The sequence below is a fragment of the Schistocerca piceifrons genome, chromosome 4, assembly GCF_021461385.2.
Source record: "Schistocerca piceifrons isolate TAMUIC-IGC-003096 chromosome 4, iqSchPice1.1, whole genome shotgun sequence".
Taxonomy (NCBI): Eukaryota; Metazoa; Arthropoda; class Insecta; order Orthoptera; family Acrididae; genus Schistocerca; species Schistocerca piceifrons.
In genome coordinates, this window is record NC_060141.1 from 29,462,048 (window position 1) to 29,479,708 (window position 17,661).

Genomic DNA, 17,661 nt, shown 5'->3' on the forward strand with positions numbered 1-17,661 from the left:
AGCATAGGATCAATTAAGTAAAAAAATAAGGCCTAATACAAATTCTTGGATAATGCAGAAGATATTGAATTTAATTGATGAAAGGAGAAAATATAACAATGCAGTAATGAAGCAGGCAAAAGGTAATATAAAAGTCTACAAAATGAGATTGACAGGAAGCGCAAACTGGATAAGCTGAAATGGCTAGAGGACAAATGTAAAGAGTTAAAAGTATATATGACTAGGGGAAAGATAGATACTGCCTACAGGAAACTTAAAAGAGGCCTGGAGAAAAGAGAAGCAGCTGTATGGACTGAGATAAACAGTTTCAAGTCTTTACGTACACTGTTTTTGTTCCTAGAATTGATATTGTGCACTGAGATATTGGTTGGGAAAAAGAGGCATATTACATACAACAAACTTTGCTAAGGAAAAGATATACTGAGAAGCAGTACTTTGTATATACAGTTCTTTGAACAGGTTACAGCGTGATGTCCTTGAATTTACACCACAAATATGTCTTATTCCATGCTTTTGCACTCTAAAAATTCTCTCTCAGTTTGTGGTGTTACTCCAAAATTGTATGGCACAATAATAGAAATAAGCAGAGTATGTCAGCTGTATTCGAGGAAAATGTGATGCAGTTGTGCAATTTAAATTTATTGACTGAATCTCTCTTAAAACCATGGTCAGATATTGGTTACCTCCCTTAAAACCATGATTAAATGCTGGTCACCATACACAGTGTGTCCCATTTATCTTGTCCACCCTTAATAACTGTTTGTCCAGATGCAAATTACAAAATGTTTCATCAAACAAATGTTCTTTAGCTGTCAGGAGGACATCAATCAGCATGATTGCCTTCATTGTAGTTTTGCTTTTTACAAAGATATGAACAGTGGTATGACTTTTTTTAAATGGCACCCTGTGTTTTTTATCCGGTAATTCATTTCCTCTCCTAGGAACCTATTCAAAAATGTATCACAGTGTAACATTCACTGAAATACAATGTTATTAATTACATAACACAACACTGATGACGATGCTCCCAGCGCTTAGTGCAGGTACTCGGGGTAATGGAACACATCCACGTACTGACGTTGACAGAGTACAAATGTAAACATAAGTAGAATGCACACAGGTCATTCTGTCAACCATCGTCAGTTAAAGAGGAGTTGTGCAAGTAGAATGTACACCGACGAAAAGAAGGTAGAAATGCTACTCATCTATGGGGAATGTAAGTTAACAGAACAGTAATTGCAATACTGTTTTCTTACATACGGGTACATTTAGTACAGTAGTTTAGTCCTTTTAAATACTGTTGTTTAGAGTAGGCATACAGTAAAGGCTGTCCTTCCTACAAATTGCATCAACATAATATTTCTGTTGTTGTTGTTGTTGTTGTTGTTGAAGGTAGGCAAAATGCTATGCAGGCAGTGGAACTGTAGAGAGAGCAATATCCTGGCAAGAACGCACCTTCCCGATGGCTGTTTTCTTGTCTTGTTGCGACACTTCAGGAAACGGGAAGTTTCAACCCATGACAATGAAGCCGTCTTAGCACTCACACAGACGAAGGTGCCAAAGTTACTGTTCACACTCCCACTGCTATGAATCCATATGTGAGCACACGGCAGCTTGAAAACGAGATTGGCATTCCTAAAACCAGCGTACATCGTATTCTTACATGTCACCAGTTCATCCTTACCATGTACACCTACACCAAGAATTGCATGGGAATGATTTCCAGAATCACGTACAGTTCTGTCAGTGGGCACAGCAGCAAATCCTCGCCAACCCGAACTTCTTCTCCAATGTTCTATTTACCTATGAATGTTCCTTCTCAAACAAAGGACAGGTAAATACAAGGCACACGCATAACTGATCCAGCGACAGCCCACGATGGCTTAGACAGGTGGAACATCAGCGCACATGGAGAATTAACGCCTGGTGTGGGATGCTTGGTACTACAACTATTGGTCCTTATTTCACCAATGGTAGTCTAACCGGCACAGCGTATGCCAACTTCCTCAGACAAAATCTTCCTCCCCTTCTGGATGAAGTGCCACTATGAACCAGGATGCTTATGTGGAATCAACACGATGGATGTCCAGCACATAGTACCTTGGGTGCAGATCGTGTTCTGAACCGAAGGTATCCTGCCAGATGGATTGGTCGAGGAGGAACAGTTACTTGGACTGCTAGGTCTCCTGATTTAAATCCTCTGGAGTTTTTTATTTGGGGATGCATTAAAGACGTTGTCTATCGCAGTATTCCAACAACTCCAGAGGACATACAAGAACGTATCATGCTTGCTTGTAATTCTCTTCAGCAAGCAACAATGGCAGCAGTAAATAATTCTTTCATTCAATGAGTGCACCAGTGTATTGGTGTCCAAGGTCACCACTTTGAGTACCTTTGAATATTCTACTCCTGGGTAATGGTACAGGAGAGTCAAAGTGAATTTTGCATTATGTTTTTACTTGGTTTTCATTTGTTTTCTGACAACTCCAGCAAGTGGACGAGTTTGTAATCCCGGGCTCTGAGTCAATGTTGTGTTATGTAATGTAATTAGTAACGTTGTGTTTCAGTGAATGGTACATTGTAATACATTTTTGAATAGGTCTTTTGGAGAGGAAATGAATCATCAAATAAAAAATACAGGGTGCCATTTAAAAAAGTCATAATGTTGTTCATATCTTTGTAAAAAACAAAGCTACAATGAAGGCAGTCATGCTGACTGATGTCCCCCTGATGGCTAAAGAACATTTGCTTGAAAAAATTTGTAATTTGCATCTTGACAAACAGTGATTTAGGGTGGTCAAGATAAATAGGACACCCCGTATATAGATAACGTCGAAAGACACAAGGCTATGGAATGAGAGGATACAGCCCCTCAAAACGACTTAAATGAAGTTTGTGTATATTCTCTGTCAATCTTGAAATGGCGACTATATATTTAAATTACCAAATTCTTACTTAATGGTATGTATCTGTGATGTCACTTAGAAAGAAAGCTAATGAGAGAAGGAGTAAAGGCAATAACTCTCAACAAAGTAGATGTGCTACGTGGCAGACAAGCAAGTAATAAAGACTGAACTCTTAACTAAGATTTTTATTTATTTATTTATTTAATTTACACATCTAGTTGTGTATGAGTAAACTGAGGAGCAAATCTACTTGGTCTTGGAAGGAGTCATTACATGAATATAACATTAGAATAGATAATAATAAATCAAATAAAATTTACATGAATTCTTTGCAGATGATAAGCTGCTGAGTATGTATTTGCATAATCATCAATATAACACAGGAATTTGCTTAATTTTTTCCAGAAGCTCCCCAACAGAATTGGAGTGAACCACGGGAAAATTCTTCAGTTTAGTCTTGAAAGCGCAAGAATTACTGATGAAACACTAATTCTTGTGGTGGCTTACTAAAATGGATGCAGCAGAATACTGTTTGCCTTTCTGCACAATTTCCCTTCTTAGAACTGAGTAGTTTACACTCTATCTCTCATCCATTTCTGTCCATCTCTACACTTTCCCCAAATTAGTTTTGTGTGTGTGTGTGTGTGTGTGTGTGTGTGTGTGTGTGTGTGTGTGTGTGTGTGTGTTAGCTCCAAAGGACATTGAATTCTGTCTGTATTTTGCCCATAACTTACTAGTATCATATTAATAATAATGCTCTGCACATGTTGTTGTTGTTGTTGTGGTCTTCAGTCCTGAGACTGGTTTGATGCAGCTCTCCATGCTACTCTATCCTGTGCAAGCTTTTTCATCTCCCAGTACCTACTGCAACCTACATCCTTCTGAATCTGCTTAGTGTATTCATCTCTTGGTCTCCCTCTACGATTTTTACCCTCCACACTGCCCTCCAATACTAAATTGGTGATCCCTTGATGCCTCAGAACATGTCCTACCAACCGATCCCTTCTTCTGGTCAAGTTGTGCCACAGACTTCTCTTCTCCCCAATCCTATTCAATACTTCCTCATTAGCTATGTGATCTACCCATCTAGCTCTGCACATACAATATACTAAAATTGTTAGTTTTCCATTCTCATATATATAAAATGCAAAATATACTCACATTCTGCACATGCTACTCTTTTTATCGATTCAACATTCCCAACATTTTTTGCAGTTTTATGACAGGCATGTGGCACGAGTTTTGAACTGGTTGAACTACGATGAGTAGACGTGGTAACAGCAGCTGACTTAACGACGTCAGGTAGAGATTGATGACCATGACCTAACAGAGAGGAAAAATGATAAATTAGCCCCTCGTAGAAAGTTGCACAAGACATACAAATACAAACTGCTCATAATTATGTATGGAGCTGGTCAAATAAATCAACATATCTTGGACAACAGCTGATACAAGTTAATGTTTTGTTTCTAAACAAAATTATTAAATTGTGCAAAGTATTCCTAATAGCCAACAATATGAAAACAAAAAATGTTTGTGAATCTTTATATCGCATATATATAAGAAAGTCAGAAAAATTCCAGTAACTAATGTAACCAAAATTAGGATTTGCAACAGTACTGATTCAAAAGGCATGGGAAGAAACAACATACGATTGGAACTGTTTACAAAGTATCTTCTATAAAACCAACATGTCAAGTAATTGAAAAACATGGAAGGCATATTTCTCCCTGAATCTTCATGACACTGAAGCATATTAGGTTCCAAGCAAGATGACAATAATGGGTGAGGAATAAACTGAATCTATATCCTGATATCAGCGTGCTTTCAGTTTATTTTTTGACCTTACTATCAATGTTCCTAGGTAAACTGTGAAAGACACTACAGTAAGGAATTAAAATTAAGCAACTGAAGTGGACTGTATCTAAGTGAAAACTTTAAAACAAAATTATTACCTAAACTAGATAATTCCAGCCAGCTCCATCTAAAAATGTGAAGATGCCATCAATCTACTGGCAGTAATCACTGGAAGATAAAGGAAACAAAAGGCAATGGAACAGGTTAACTAGTTTAATACTTGAACGAAAATTGCAGTATGTACCATACGGTTATAATCACAATTCTTGGTCAAAGCCTTTACCAATGTTCAGCTAATATTAATCATTTGGTGCAGCCTTTCCACTGTGTGTCAAGTATCTTCCTGTCAAAAAGTAAATAATGGAATTCAATGACTAAACACTTAAATGCTATCTTTCATGGACCACAAAAACAAAAGGCTCTCTTTTCATCAAGGTGACTTAAAACTGATAACATCCCATACAATAACAAATACTCCTACATTTTCCAAATCTTGTCCACAAGACAAAGAGAGCATGCTAATTAAAAATCACAAAGTGCTACTGGTAATTTATTTGTTTTGTAATTCTTTATTTAGAGTAACCAACAAACTGGGTGGCCACAGACATTTCTACACACTGGGGCAGTTGGTAGGAAGGTAGTGAACTTAATCTACTCAGTCCAGCCACGTTAATGTGACCACTGCCTATTTTCAATGTCAGCATGCAATAACCACTTAGACAGCAGGTGGCAGCACTAGCAGTGGAGGGGGACAAGGAGAATAGTGCAGTCATTGTTGAATGTGGAAATAGACTGAGTTATCTGACATTCAAAAGGACATGATCATTGGCTTTTGGGCCAAGGATGAAAGGATTTCCGAAACAGCTAAGTTTGTACACTGTTTGGGTGCTGCCCGTTTAATATACAGAGTGCATGCAAAATGCAGCTATCCAAAGCTGGCACTGAGGCAACCACAGTACACTGAGGACCATAGATAACAGGGGTGAATGACGACTGTGGATGTGTGTACAGGTGAGTAGACATACAACTGTTGAGCAGCTGAACACCCAGATGAACCAAGGGGCTACCAGCAGCATCTCGTCAATGACAGTTCAGCAAATGGTGCTTTGTATGGGCCTCCACAGCAGGCACAGGCACCAGATTCATGCACCCATGCTGACTGCTGTTCAACGATGACAAAGACTGGAATTTGTATGCCATTATCACAAATGGATGTCCACTGAGCAGTAACAGGTGTCTTTTTTCAGATGAGACTGATTGCCATTGGAGTGCATGGGATGAAACATCTAAAAACAAAAACCACACAATCAGGAGGGAGCATTATGGTCTGGAGAATGTTTTTGTGAAATTCCCAGGGTGATCTCATCATTCTGAAGGCACAATGGATCAACGCAAGTATCCATCTACCCTTGAGGACCATGTCCACACCCACATGTATTTTAATGTAAGTAGTTGGATAAAAGGTCTACTCACAGCAGTGGCAGGAGAATACATATATACAGGTATTTAAGTTTGCAAGTTTTTGGAGCCAGTGACTCCTCCTCCTGGTAGAAGCGCTGAAGGGGAAATGAGAAAGTTAATGGGAATGGGCTGGTGGGGTCTAGGCAAAGGAATACAGTTTGGAAAAGCTACCCACAACCCTGGCTCAGGGGAGACATACAGGACAGGATGAGAAGATGTATTAGTCTTCCCTTCTCATCCCATCCAGTAAAACTCCCCTGACCTGGGGTTCTGGGCAACTTTTCTGTACTCTACCCTTTTTCCTAGACCTCACAGTCCTTTTACTTCACCCCTCTTCCTTCCTCTTCTATCCTTATGCCAGAAAAAGAGTAATTTGCTCCAAAAGCTTGTAAACTTAAATATCTATATGCGTGTTGTCCTGCCGCTGTTTGGTGAGTATAGATTTATCATCTATTCAGTTACATTAAATTTCAAGAATTGATTGTTTTTGTTGATATATTAGTCTACTTGTAGTTTGTTTTTCCTTGACACAATGGCATCAACTAGCAGGACAACACAACGTTCTCAGTGGGGATGTAACGTAGCAAGTTATTACCAGATAACCTCCAGTACAGTATAGCACACAGCTGTGTATCATGGTGGCTGCAGGATTTGTTCTCTGCTATGACTCACAGCACAGCTGACGCTATTGGCTGTGAGAACGGTCTCCAGTTAACATCTAGTAGGAACATAAATTCATACCCCCTACAAATCTAAATAAACTATAGTAATTATCATCCGATTTTGCTCAAACTTGGTATACCATCTTTTGTTATTAAGTAGAAGAGCCTGTTAAAATTTCAGCTTTTTATCTCCTAATAGTTCAGGAGATTGAGAAAATTACTTAAATGTCCAAAAACTGACAATTATGTCTCAAAACTCAGTTAGGAACAATAGCAGTTTGTCTATTATCATCTAAAGTCATAACAAAGTTTTCAGTACATAAAAATCACTTAATTGGAATTTTTATCAAAACTTTAATTACTCTGCAATTTCATAGTGTAAAAATCATTCAAAATTATTATCCGCTTATTACTTTGTTGTGTATATACGTGGTAATAAATTAGGGCGTTCAGTGGGACGTAAGTTAAAACTTAATATTGTTTTTTGTAAAGCCTGATAAAATTTAATCATGGGAAAATTGTGGTGCAACCACGACGCTGATGACGTATGTCGAATTGTGCTTGCTTTTGTAAGAGAGCAGCCAGAATAGAAGTCGGAATTGGAATAAGTTTCAAAATTAATTTAAAGATTATTTTGCATTTCCGTCTATTTTATTAAATATGATATTAGAAATTGGAAGTGTAATCACGTAAATGATTTTCTGAGTAATTTGATTGGCTCAGGCTAGTTTTGCCACAAGAATGATCTAGAAGGATCATTCTGATAGGTCAATTAGACCCATCAGCCAATCAGAATTAAGCTGTTCCCATGCACAGATTGTTAGATATGCAGAAGGGAGAGGATAATGAGGAGAGTTGCTCGTTAGCTGTCATACGTGTAAGACCACATTAGATTTCACTGTGCAAATTGTATGTAAAATGAAGAACTATTGAGGTCATTGCATTTAGAACGAGTGGTAACTAAGGAGATTTTAATTACGAACATTTTGAGGAAAGTTTGATGTTTCTGAATCAGTTAATTGATGTGTTATTAGCGTGTGATATACTGGGGCTTAGTGAAATTCCACCTGACAGATTCTGTATTCTTTATGGAATGTTTAGGCGAGCACTTCACATCAGACATTGAAGACCACTGATTTGACCGGAAGTTTCAAAACGTTATAGTAGTGGGTCAGTGACTGTCAGATGAATCATTTATCGGGTCGGACTGGTAGATATTCTGGCTGCTTTTTTCGTGTGATAACATTTTGTACAGACTGTGAGCTGGGAATATAGGAGCAGTTAAAATAGTAAATTCATACCTGATAGCAAATTTATGTGCTTCCTTAAGAATAAAAACCAGTTTACCAGAATTTCCGGAGGCTTACTGCAAGTAAACTGCATTTTCCCACCATCTGAAAGTTGTTAAAATGAACTTATAGGAACTGATTCACAACTTGAGTTACGCGGCCTCTGTGTGGTAGGTATTAGGTCGTGGTTTCATCGATGCTGCTTTACACGGCCTAGTAAGTATCTACTACTGCAGAGTGAAGGGACATCATAAGGAAGCTGTACTGAGGTAGGTGGACAATTGAGGTGAGACAGTACGAACATGCACAACAAACCCCGCCCTGCTGCAGTGTCACACAGCTTGCAGTGTACATGCACAGTTTGAACAGCACCCAGATGAGTTAACCATATTCCCATGCCCACTGAACTGTCCAGAATCTGTGGAACCACCTTGATGAGGCTGTTCACACCATATATACTCAACCGAGAAACCTAATGCCGCTGGCCAAAGCACTGGAATTGGCGTGGCTCCACATCCCTTTCAGTACCTTCCATAACTTCACTTTCTTCCTGTACATCTTGGACTGCAAAAGTTCGTTATTCATGATTTTGGCATGTGGTCACATCAATGTGGCTTGACTGTGTGATACGTATAATTGGGAGGTTTGAATACTAAGCACAAATTAATTTAGTGGAAATTTAGAATCACGCCAACATGAAAAGCACATAAGTAGAAAAGTTCAAATAAAGAACAGAAGAGAAATAATGAGCATAAAACGTCAACTTCAATAAGATAACCCAAAATACAATTCACTCACAGGCCAGTACATATGTGCATATTTGTCTCAAGATGATGACAGATATAAGTACACCAAATGATGATAAAGCTGTCACTCATTTGGATATTGGTGTAATTTATGAAACAAAAAGAAAACACAGACTAAAAATATTGCCAAGTTGTACATCTCAATCATCTAGCAATAGCAGAAGGAAAAAATCACTGGCAAATTGCAGAAGGGGAGAGCATACATAAGAAAGACGGAAGAAAACAAAGTGACATAACAATCATAAAAGAACAAACGATGATAAACTTCTTGTAAAACAAACTAATGTGGGAAAGGTTAACACTGCCCTGGATGAAATACGAAACACGAATACACAAACATGTCAAAATTCTCAAGATTTTCTTGAATAAAATTAAGAAATAATGTATATAAAAACGAATTAGGGCTTACTATCCTGTCACTACTAGCCCATAATGGCCCAAGGTTAGTAAAAAATAGTGCTTAATGAAATAAATCACTTGTGACTGAATGCTGTAAATGAGGCGATATTGTATGTACAACATACTACCCCCTTTTTCTTTGTCTATTGAAGCAGGAGATACCAGAACACTAGACAAAATGTGTAGTGCTCTATCACAAAAGATTGACAAAAATTGTAAAACAATATTTTTCTCAGATTAGAACTGCTGGATATTACACTTCATGTGTTGCACAATGTTTTGAATATTTTGAGTGAAGACTGTTTCCATTTGATCACACATACCACTTATGATTTTTATGGAGAAGCAGTTTCAACTACAATTACATCGAGCATTTAAATATTCTGCTTGTCAACTGACTTTGTAAACAACTGTTTGAAGCAATATATGAAGGAGGGGGACGTATCCTTTCCCACTGTCAGCCCAATTGTTCTGTACACAGCTCGTCTCCTTCATACCCTAGCTCATCCCTCTGAAAATAGCAAAGAACGGAGAAATTCAGATTCAATAACAATATGGAACATTAAAGAAAACAATGATGCTGTACACAAGAAGAGATAATCAAAAGGGTAAGGATAAACTGATGCACAAAATACAATACCATTAACAACAATGTAGGAAAAGATAGATTGCAACCTTTCATAAAGATGACACATTAAGTTACAGAAAGGCACAGTTAGAAGACACTGACACACAACCTATCAACCACAGGCCTTCATTATAAAAAGATGAACACACACCAATCATTCACATCTCACGCATACATGACCACCAATTCTGGCAACTTGGATCATTCTAGCATTTGCACAATCTGGCCCAAGCTACCAGAGTTGGCAGTCATGTGTGTGGGAGGTCTGCGTGCTTGTGGGAATGAATGGTGTGCATTTCTCTTTCCTCTTTCTCTGATGAAGGCTGTGGCAGAAAGCTTATGTGCAATTGTCTTACATGTGCCTGTCTGTAACTTAACATGTCATCTTTGCTGTAAGTAGCAATCTATCTTTTCTTAAACTGTTGATATTCCTACCTGGAGTTACCTTTCCCCCAATACCATTAACAGTCACAGAAGTAAGAAGAAAGAAGAAAGAAAGACTGGTGACAAAGCAACAAGCGTGCTTAAAAATATACATACAAAAATATAAGTTCAGAGAGAGAGAGAGAGAGAGAGAGAGAGAGAGAGAGAGAGAGAGCAGCAGCAGCACAACAGCAACTGGGTAACAGTTTCTCATCTCCTGCCAAACTGTCATAGTACTTGCAGTGGATCCTGATGAAGTTTAGAATTCCTGTGTGATGGTCTGGATAGATGTCTGCCTATTACACATTACGACCCTCTTCAACTGTCGGCGGTCTCTTGTCAGTTAACAGATGAGGTCAGCCTGTACACTTTTGTGCTGTACGTGTCCCTTCACGTTTCCACTTCACTATCACATCAGACACAGTGGACCTAGGGATGTTTAGGAGTGTGGAAATCTAACATACAGATGTATGACACGAGTGACATCCATCACCTGACCACATTCGAAGTCCGTGTTCCGCAGAGCACCCCATTCTGCTCTCTCACAATGTCTAATGACTACTGAGGTCGCTGATATGGAGTACCTGGCAGTAGGTGGCAGCACAATGCACCTAATATGAGAAACTTATGTTTTTGGGGGTGTCCGGATACTTTTGATTACATAGTGTAGTAAAAATGCACATTTGTACAAATGCTTACATTTGCATGACGTTGTATACAGCATGGATACATTTCAGACGAAATATATATTGCAGTTGTAGTGACACCAAAGAAAATGTCACGTAAATGCTGAATGAATGTGAGCCAACTTGACGGAAGAGGGGATTATAATTTAAAATTACTAATTTGTTGTTGTGGTCTTTAGTCTGAAGACAGGTTTGGTGCAGCTTTACCATGTTAGTCTGCCGTGTTAAAACTCTTCATCCTGATGCAGTTTGGAATTCCTGTGTGATGGTCTGGATAGATGTCTGCCTATTACACATCACGACCCTCTTCAAATGTCGGCGGTGCCTGTCAGTCAACAGACGAGGTCGGCCTGTACGCTTTTGTGCTGTACATGTCCCTTCACATTTCCACTTCACTATCACATTGGAAACAGTGGGCCTAGGGATGTTTAGGAGAGTGGAAATCTCGCGTACAGACATATGACAAGTGACACCCAATCACCTGACCACATTCGAAGTCCGTCAGTTCCACGGAGCACCTCATTCCTCTCTCTCATGATGTCTAATGTCTACTGAGGTCACTGATATGAAGTACCTGGGAGCAGGTGGCAGCACAATGCACCTAATATGAAAAACTTATGTTTTGGGGGGTTTCCGGGTACTTTTGATTACACAATGTATCAGATAGGAACAGAACATTTATGTATACAACATTGTTTGTTGGATACTACTGTATCTCGATGACCACAAACAAAAATCACAACATGTGTACAACTGTTGTACTATTCCTTTGCTTCCTCAACCGTACCCATGGTATTAGACCTTATCTACAGAGAACTAGATGTCATTTGTTGGGTGTATTGAAATTAATGAGCAGTATTGTATGCCACAGTAATGACCCACTCGGGGCATTAAACAGCACAGCTGCACCATATTCCTGCCAATGGCTCATTTCATTACTAATTATCTCATGGACAACTTTCTCATTGTGGAACTGTGCTCCTCTATCAGACTCTGGGTCATTTTCTTGCACGGATCATACATTTTTTCTCACCTAGCTTGCTGTTTATTTTATAATACTGCTGCTCACACAGATGTATGCCAACACAACTTATCACTGAGTTAGCCGAAGTTAACTATGAAGCAATAGGTACAGGCTCACAATTATGAAACAACAATAAAATGATACAAGACAATGTTATTTGCAGTTGGCACACTTTGTACACATGTGCATCTACTCAGGGTTAAGGATTATGAGTACTTGTAAGTAGAAGAGATACTGTTCACAATAGTTTTACTCTCCCTGTCTCTGTCAATACATATCGATAAAACAAATACTGTACTAGTCTAATTTGGGACTGCTCTATCAAATGAGCACGTAAAATGCCTCTTTAAAATCATTTTGTTTGTAACAGGAAACAAACCAACTCTTCTTTCCATCAACAGCAGACATCACATAAAACACATGATGAGCAGTATTTGTTTGGGCTGACAACAACCATGTTTGCAAAAACGAAATTGCAGACATCTGCCAAAAGACCAGATGAAATTCATCTGACAACTCTTATGAGAGACACCTGGAGAGAGAGAGAGAGAGAGAGAGAGAGAGAGAGAGAGAGAGAGTGTGTGTGTGTGTGTGTGTGTGTGTGTGTGTGTGTGTGTGTGTCTATACAAAGGTGATTTGATAAGTCTCGTAAAAAAGCAAGAAAAAAACCTTGTTTTACAAACAACTCACCTTATTCCTCAACATAGTTTCCTTTGAGGGATATACACTTGGTCCAGTGATCCTCCAGATTTTTCATCTCATCAGAAAAATAAGTTCTGTCAAACTCTGCAAAACACTCATTGACTGCAACTATCACTTCCTCATCTCATAAAAATTTCTTCCCAGGAAGATAAAGTTTCAAGTCAGGGAACAGGAAGAAGTCACTTGGGGCTAAGACTGGTGAACAGGGAGGATGAGAAACCAGTTCAAATCCAAATTCGTGTACTTCTGCCACTGTTATCACCGATGTGTGAAATGGCGCATTATCCTGGTGAAAGAGCACTTTTTTGCATGCCAACTTCGTTCTTTTTTCAGCCAACGCAAATTTCAAACGATCTAGGCAATGAAGCAACAAAAGGGGCCCAGTTATGGTTCTGCCCCAGTTATGGTTCTGCCATTTTCCAAGTAATCTATGAGGATTATTCCTAGGGAATCCCAGGAAACGGTGCCCATCACCTTACCAGCTGACAAAACGGTCTCTGCCTTCTTTGGTGTACTTTCACCAGCCTTTGCCCAGTGTTTTGACTACTGTTTCAAAGTCTTGCAGAATGTGATGAAACATCACCAGGCACTAAGTTGAAATTTTGTGCTTGATGCACTTCTGGTCGACTGTGAGCAATCACGGAACACTGCTCGCAAACAGTCTCTTTGCATGATATTGTGCACTCATTCAGTTGAGTTGCCTACAGTCTCAGCAATCTCATGAATTTTTATTTGGCAGTCTTGCATTATCATATCATGGATTTTGTCTATGGTTTCTTTGTGCTGACCTCAACTGGATGGCTGGAGCATGCATTGTCTTCGGTGCTTGTCTGGTCACATTTAACTCTTTAACTCAAATGTAAATGGTCTTCAACAATGGTGCAGAGTCCACATGAATTTCATCCAATTCTGTTTTGATTTGTGCGGCAGTCCAACCCTTCAAATAAAAATGTTTAATTACAGCATGAAACACTGTTGTTGTTGTTGTTGTTGTGGTCTTCAGTCCTGAGACTGGTATGATGCAGCTCTCCATGCTACTCTATCCTGTGCGAGCTTCTTCATCTCCCAGTACCTACTGCAACCTACATCCTTCTGAATCTGCTTAGTGTATTCATCTCTTGGTCTCCCCCTACGATTTTTATCCTCCACGCTGCCCTCCAATACTAAATTCGTGATCCCTTGATGCCTCAGAACATGTCCTATCAACCGATCCCTTCTTCTGGTCAAGTTGTGCCACAAACTCCTCTTCTCCCCAATCCTATTCAGTACCTCCTCATTAGTTATGTGATCTACCCATCTAATCTTCAGCATTCTTCTGTAGCACCACACTTCGAAAGCTTCTATTCTCTTCTTGTCCAAACTATTTATCGTCCATGTTTCACTTCCATACATGGCTACACTCCATACGAATACTTTCAGAAATGATTTCCTGACACTTAAATCTATACTCGATGTTAACAAATTTCTCTTCTCCAGAAACGCTTTCCTTGCCATTGCCAGTCTACATTTTATATCCTCTCTACTTCGACCATCATCAGTTATTTTGCTCCCCAAATAGCAAAACTCCTTTACTACTTTAAGTGTCTCATTTCCTAATCTAATTCCCTCAACATCACCCGACTTAATTCAACTACATTCCATTATCCCCGTTTTGCTTTTGTTGATGTTCATCTTATATCCTTCCTTCAAGACACCATCCATTCCGTTCAACTGCTCTTCCACGTCCTTTGCTGTCTCTGACAGAATTACAATGTCATCGGCGAACCTCAAAGTTTTTATTTCTTCTCCATGGATTTTAATACCTACTCCGAATTTTTCTTTTGTTTCCTTTACTGCTTGCTCAATATACAGATTGAATAACATCGGGGAGAGGCTACAATCCCGTCTCACTCCCTTCCCAAGCACTGCTTCCCTTTCATGCCCCTCGACTCTTATAACTGCCATCTGGTTTCTGTACAAATTGTAAATAGCCTTTTGCTCCCTGTATTTTACCCCTGCCACCTTTAGAATTTGAAAAAGAGTATTCCAGTCAACATTGTCAAAAGTTTTCTCTAAGTCTACAAATGCTAGAAACGTAGGTTTGCCTTTCCTTAATCTTTCTTCTAAGATAAGTCGTAAGGTCAGTATTGCCTCACGTGTTCCAGTATTTCAACGGAATCCAAACTGATCTTCCCCGAGGTCGGCTTCTACTAGTTTTTCCATTCGTCTGTAAAGAATTCATGTTAGTATTTTGCAGCTGTGGCTTATTAAACTGATTGTTCGGTAATTCTCACATCTGTCAACACCTGCTTTCTTTGGGATTGGAATTATTATATTCTTCTTGAAGTGTGTGGGTATTTCGCCTGTTTCATACATCTTGCTCACCAGATGGTAGAGTTTTGTCAGGACTGGCTCTCCCAAGGCCGTCAGTAGTTCCAATGGAATGTTGTCTACTCCCGGGGCCTTGTTCCGACTCAGGTCTTTCAGTGCTCTGTCAAACTCTTCACGCAATATCTTATCTCCCATTTCATCTTCATCTACATCCTCTTCCATTTCCATAATATTGTCCTCAAGTACATCGCCCTTGTATAGACCCTCTATATACTCCTTCCACCTTTCTGCTTTCCCTTCTTTGCTTAGAACTGGGTTTCCATCTGAGCTCTTGATGTTCATACAAGTGGTTCTCTTATCTCCAAAGGTCTCTTTAATTTTCCTGTAGGCAGTATCTATCTTACCCCTAGTGAGATAAGCCTCTACATCCTTACATTTGTCCTCTAGCCATCCCTGCTTAGCCATTTTGCACTTCCTGTTGATCTCATTTTTGAGACGTTTGTATTCCTTTTTGCCTGCTTCATTTACTGCATTTTTATATTTTCTCCTTTCATCAATTAAATTCAATATTTCTTCTGTTACCCAAGGATTTCTACTAGCCCTCGTCTTTTTACCTACTTGATCCTCTGCTGCCTTCACTACTTCATCCCTCAAAGCTACCCATTCTTCTTCTACTGTATTTCTTTCCCCCATTCCTGTCAATTGTTCCCTTATGCTCTCCCTGAAACTCTGTACAACCTCTGGTTCTTTCAGTTTATCCAGGTCCCATCTCCTTGAATTCCCACCTTTTTGCAGTTTCTTCAGTTTTAATCTACAGGTCATAACCAATAGATTGTGGTCAGGGTCCACATCTGCCCCTGGAAATGTCTTACAATTTAAAACCTGGTTCCTAAATCTCTGTCTTACCATTATATGATCTATCTGATACCTTTTAGTATCTCCAGGGTTCTTCCATGTATACAACCTTCTTTCATGATTCTTAAACCAAGTGTTAGCTATGATTAAGTTGTGCTCTGTGCAAAATTCTACCAGGCGGCTTCCTCTTTCATTTCTTAGCCCCAATCCATATTCACCTACTACGTTTCCTTCTCTCCCTTTTCCTACACTCTAATTCCAGTCACCCAAGACTATTAAATTTTCGTCTCCCTTCACCATCTGAATAATTTCTTTTATTTCATCATACATTTCTTCAATTTCTTCGTCATCTGCAGAGCTAGTTGGCATATAAACTTGTACTACTGTAGTAGGTGTGGGCTTCGTATCTATCTTGGCCACAATAATGTGTTCACTAAGCTGTTTGTAGTCACTATTTTCTCCATTTTCAACCACAGTCGACACATTGACCAATTCAGATGTATGTTAACAATAAACTGTATGCTGTACAGTGTTGAGATTCTTTATATGATCCTAGCATTAATCATGCTTATCAGCCATAACCATAAAAGACATTCCATTTTTTCCATGGAAATTTACCAGTTTTATTAAACCAGTCTTGTTATATTCCACCATTTCTGAGTTAATTAGCACTGAAGACAGCCAATTAGGCCATTGTGCTTGCAAATTGAAGTGCCGGGCCAGGTACAATTAGTGTCAGTTGTTCTCATAGTGTAGATGACAGTGCACAAGACTGCTCAGTCTGGCGGATTTAGGCAACTGAACAAGGAACACGTTTGGTAACACCATCTCTGGTGGGGCCACCGAATTTGCACACACAACAGCCTGATTGGTTAACTTCAATGCTAATGAATCTGAAATGGCACAACATATCGAATTTTTTTCTTAACGATTTTTTTCTCAGCAGATCCTTACAAATTTTTCATACTGTTTCTGACCACACTGTATACACGGAATGATTCAGAGTTTCTATTACACAGTTTTAGGTGTTGTAGAGGGGACTCAAGACAGTAGACACTGGATCCAGCTTATTTTTCTTAATGTGACAATTACTGTGCATGGTTCCTGTGCCACTGTGCCAATGTTACAGACTTATCTCAGATAATTATTTTCACACATAACAGCCATATCTGGGATGAGGAAAACCCTCATGCCACAAGCCCCATGGATTTCAACATCATTTCAGTAATAATGCATAGGCTGCTACTATCCTATGGTCGTCCGATTGGCCCCCGTATTCTAGTACCCCGTCCAATACGTCTCAACCACTTGGACTTCCTGGAAGACGTACTGATGCAGCATTTGGAGGATGTGCCATCGCATATAGGCTGGATGTTGCGATTCCATGCCAGACACTTGGGGACGGGTGGATGGATACATTGGCCAGCACAGTCGCCCAATATAAAACCTCTGGACTTTTCCCTGTGGGGTTACATGAAGACTATTGTTTAGGAGACTCCTGTAGAGTTTCAGGACGATCTCCTTGCCCATGTAATGGCTGCAGTGGAGGTCACTCACGACACTCTCCAGGACTTTTGGGCCATGTGTATGTGAATACTGTTCGCAAGTATACTTTGTGCAACAAAACTACTTGTCACCATTTCAAGCATATGT

At 39.3% G+C, this 17,661-nt stretch overlaps 1 protein-coding gene across 2 annotated transcripts in view; it reads right to left on the reverse strand.

Annotated features, from left to right (window-relative positions):
• The window catches only part of LOC124794677 (protein FAM193A-like), a 225,302-nt gene that overhangs the window by 117,866 nt on the left and 89,775 nt on the right, over positions 1-17,661 (reverse strand). For both annotated transcript variants that reach the window (XM_047258212.1, XM_047258211.1), the window contains exon 13: positions 4,068-4,229. In XM_047258212.1, coding sequence (XP_047114168.1) covers positions 4,068-4,229 — 162 coding nt within the window. The remainder of the gene's footprint in view (positions 1-4,067; positions 4,230-17,661) is intronic.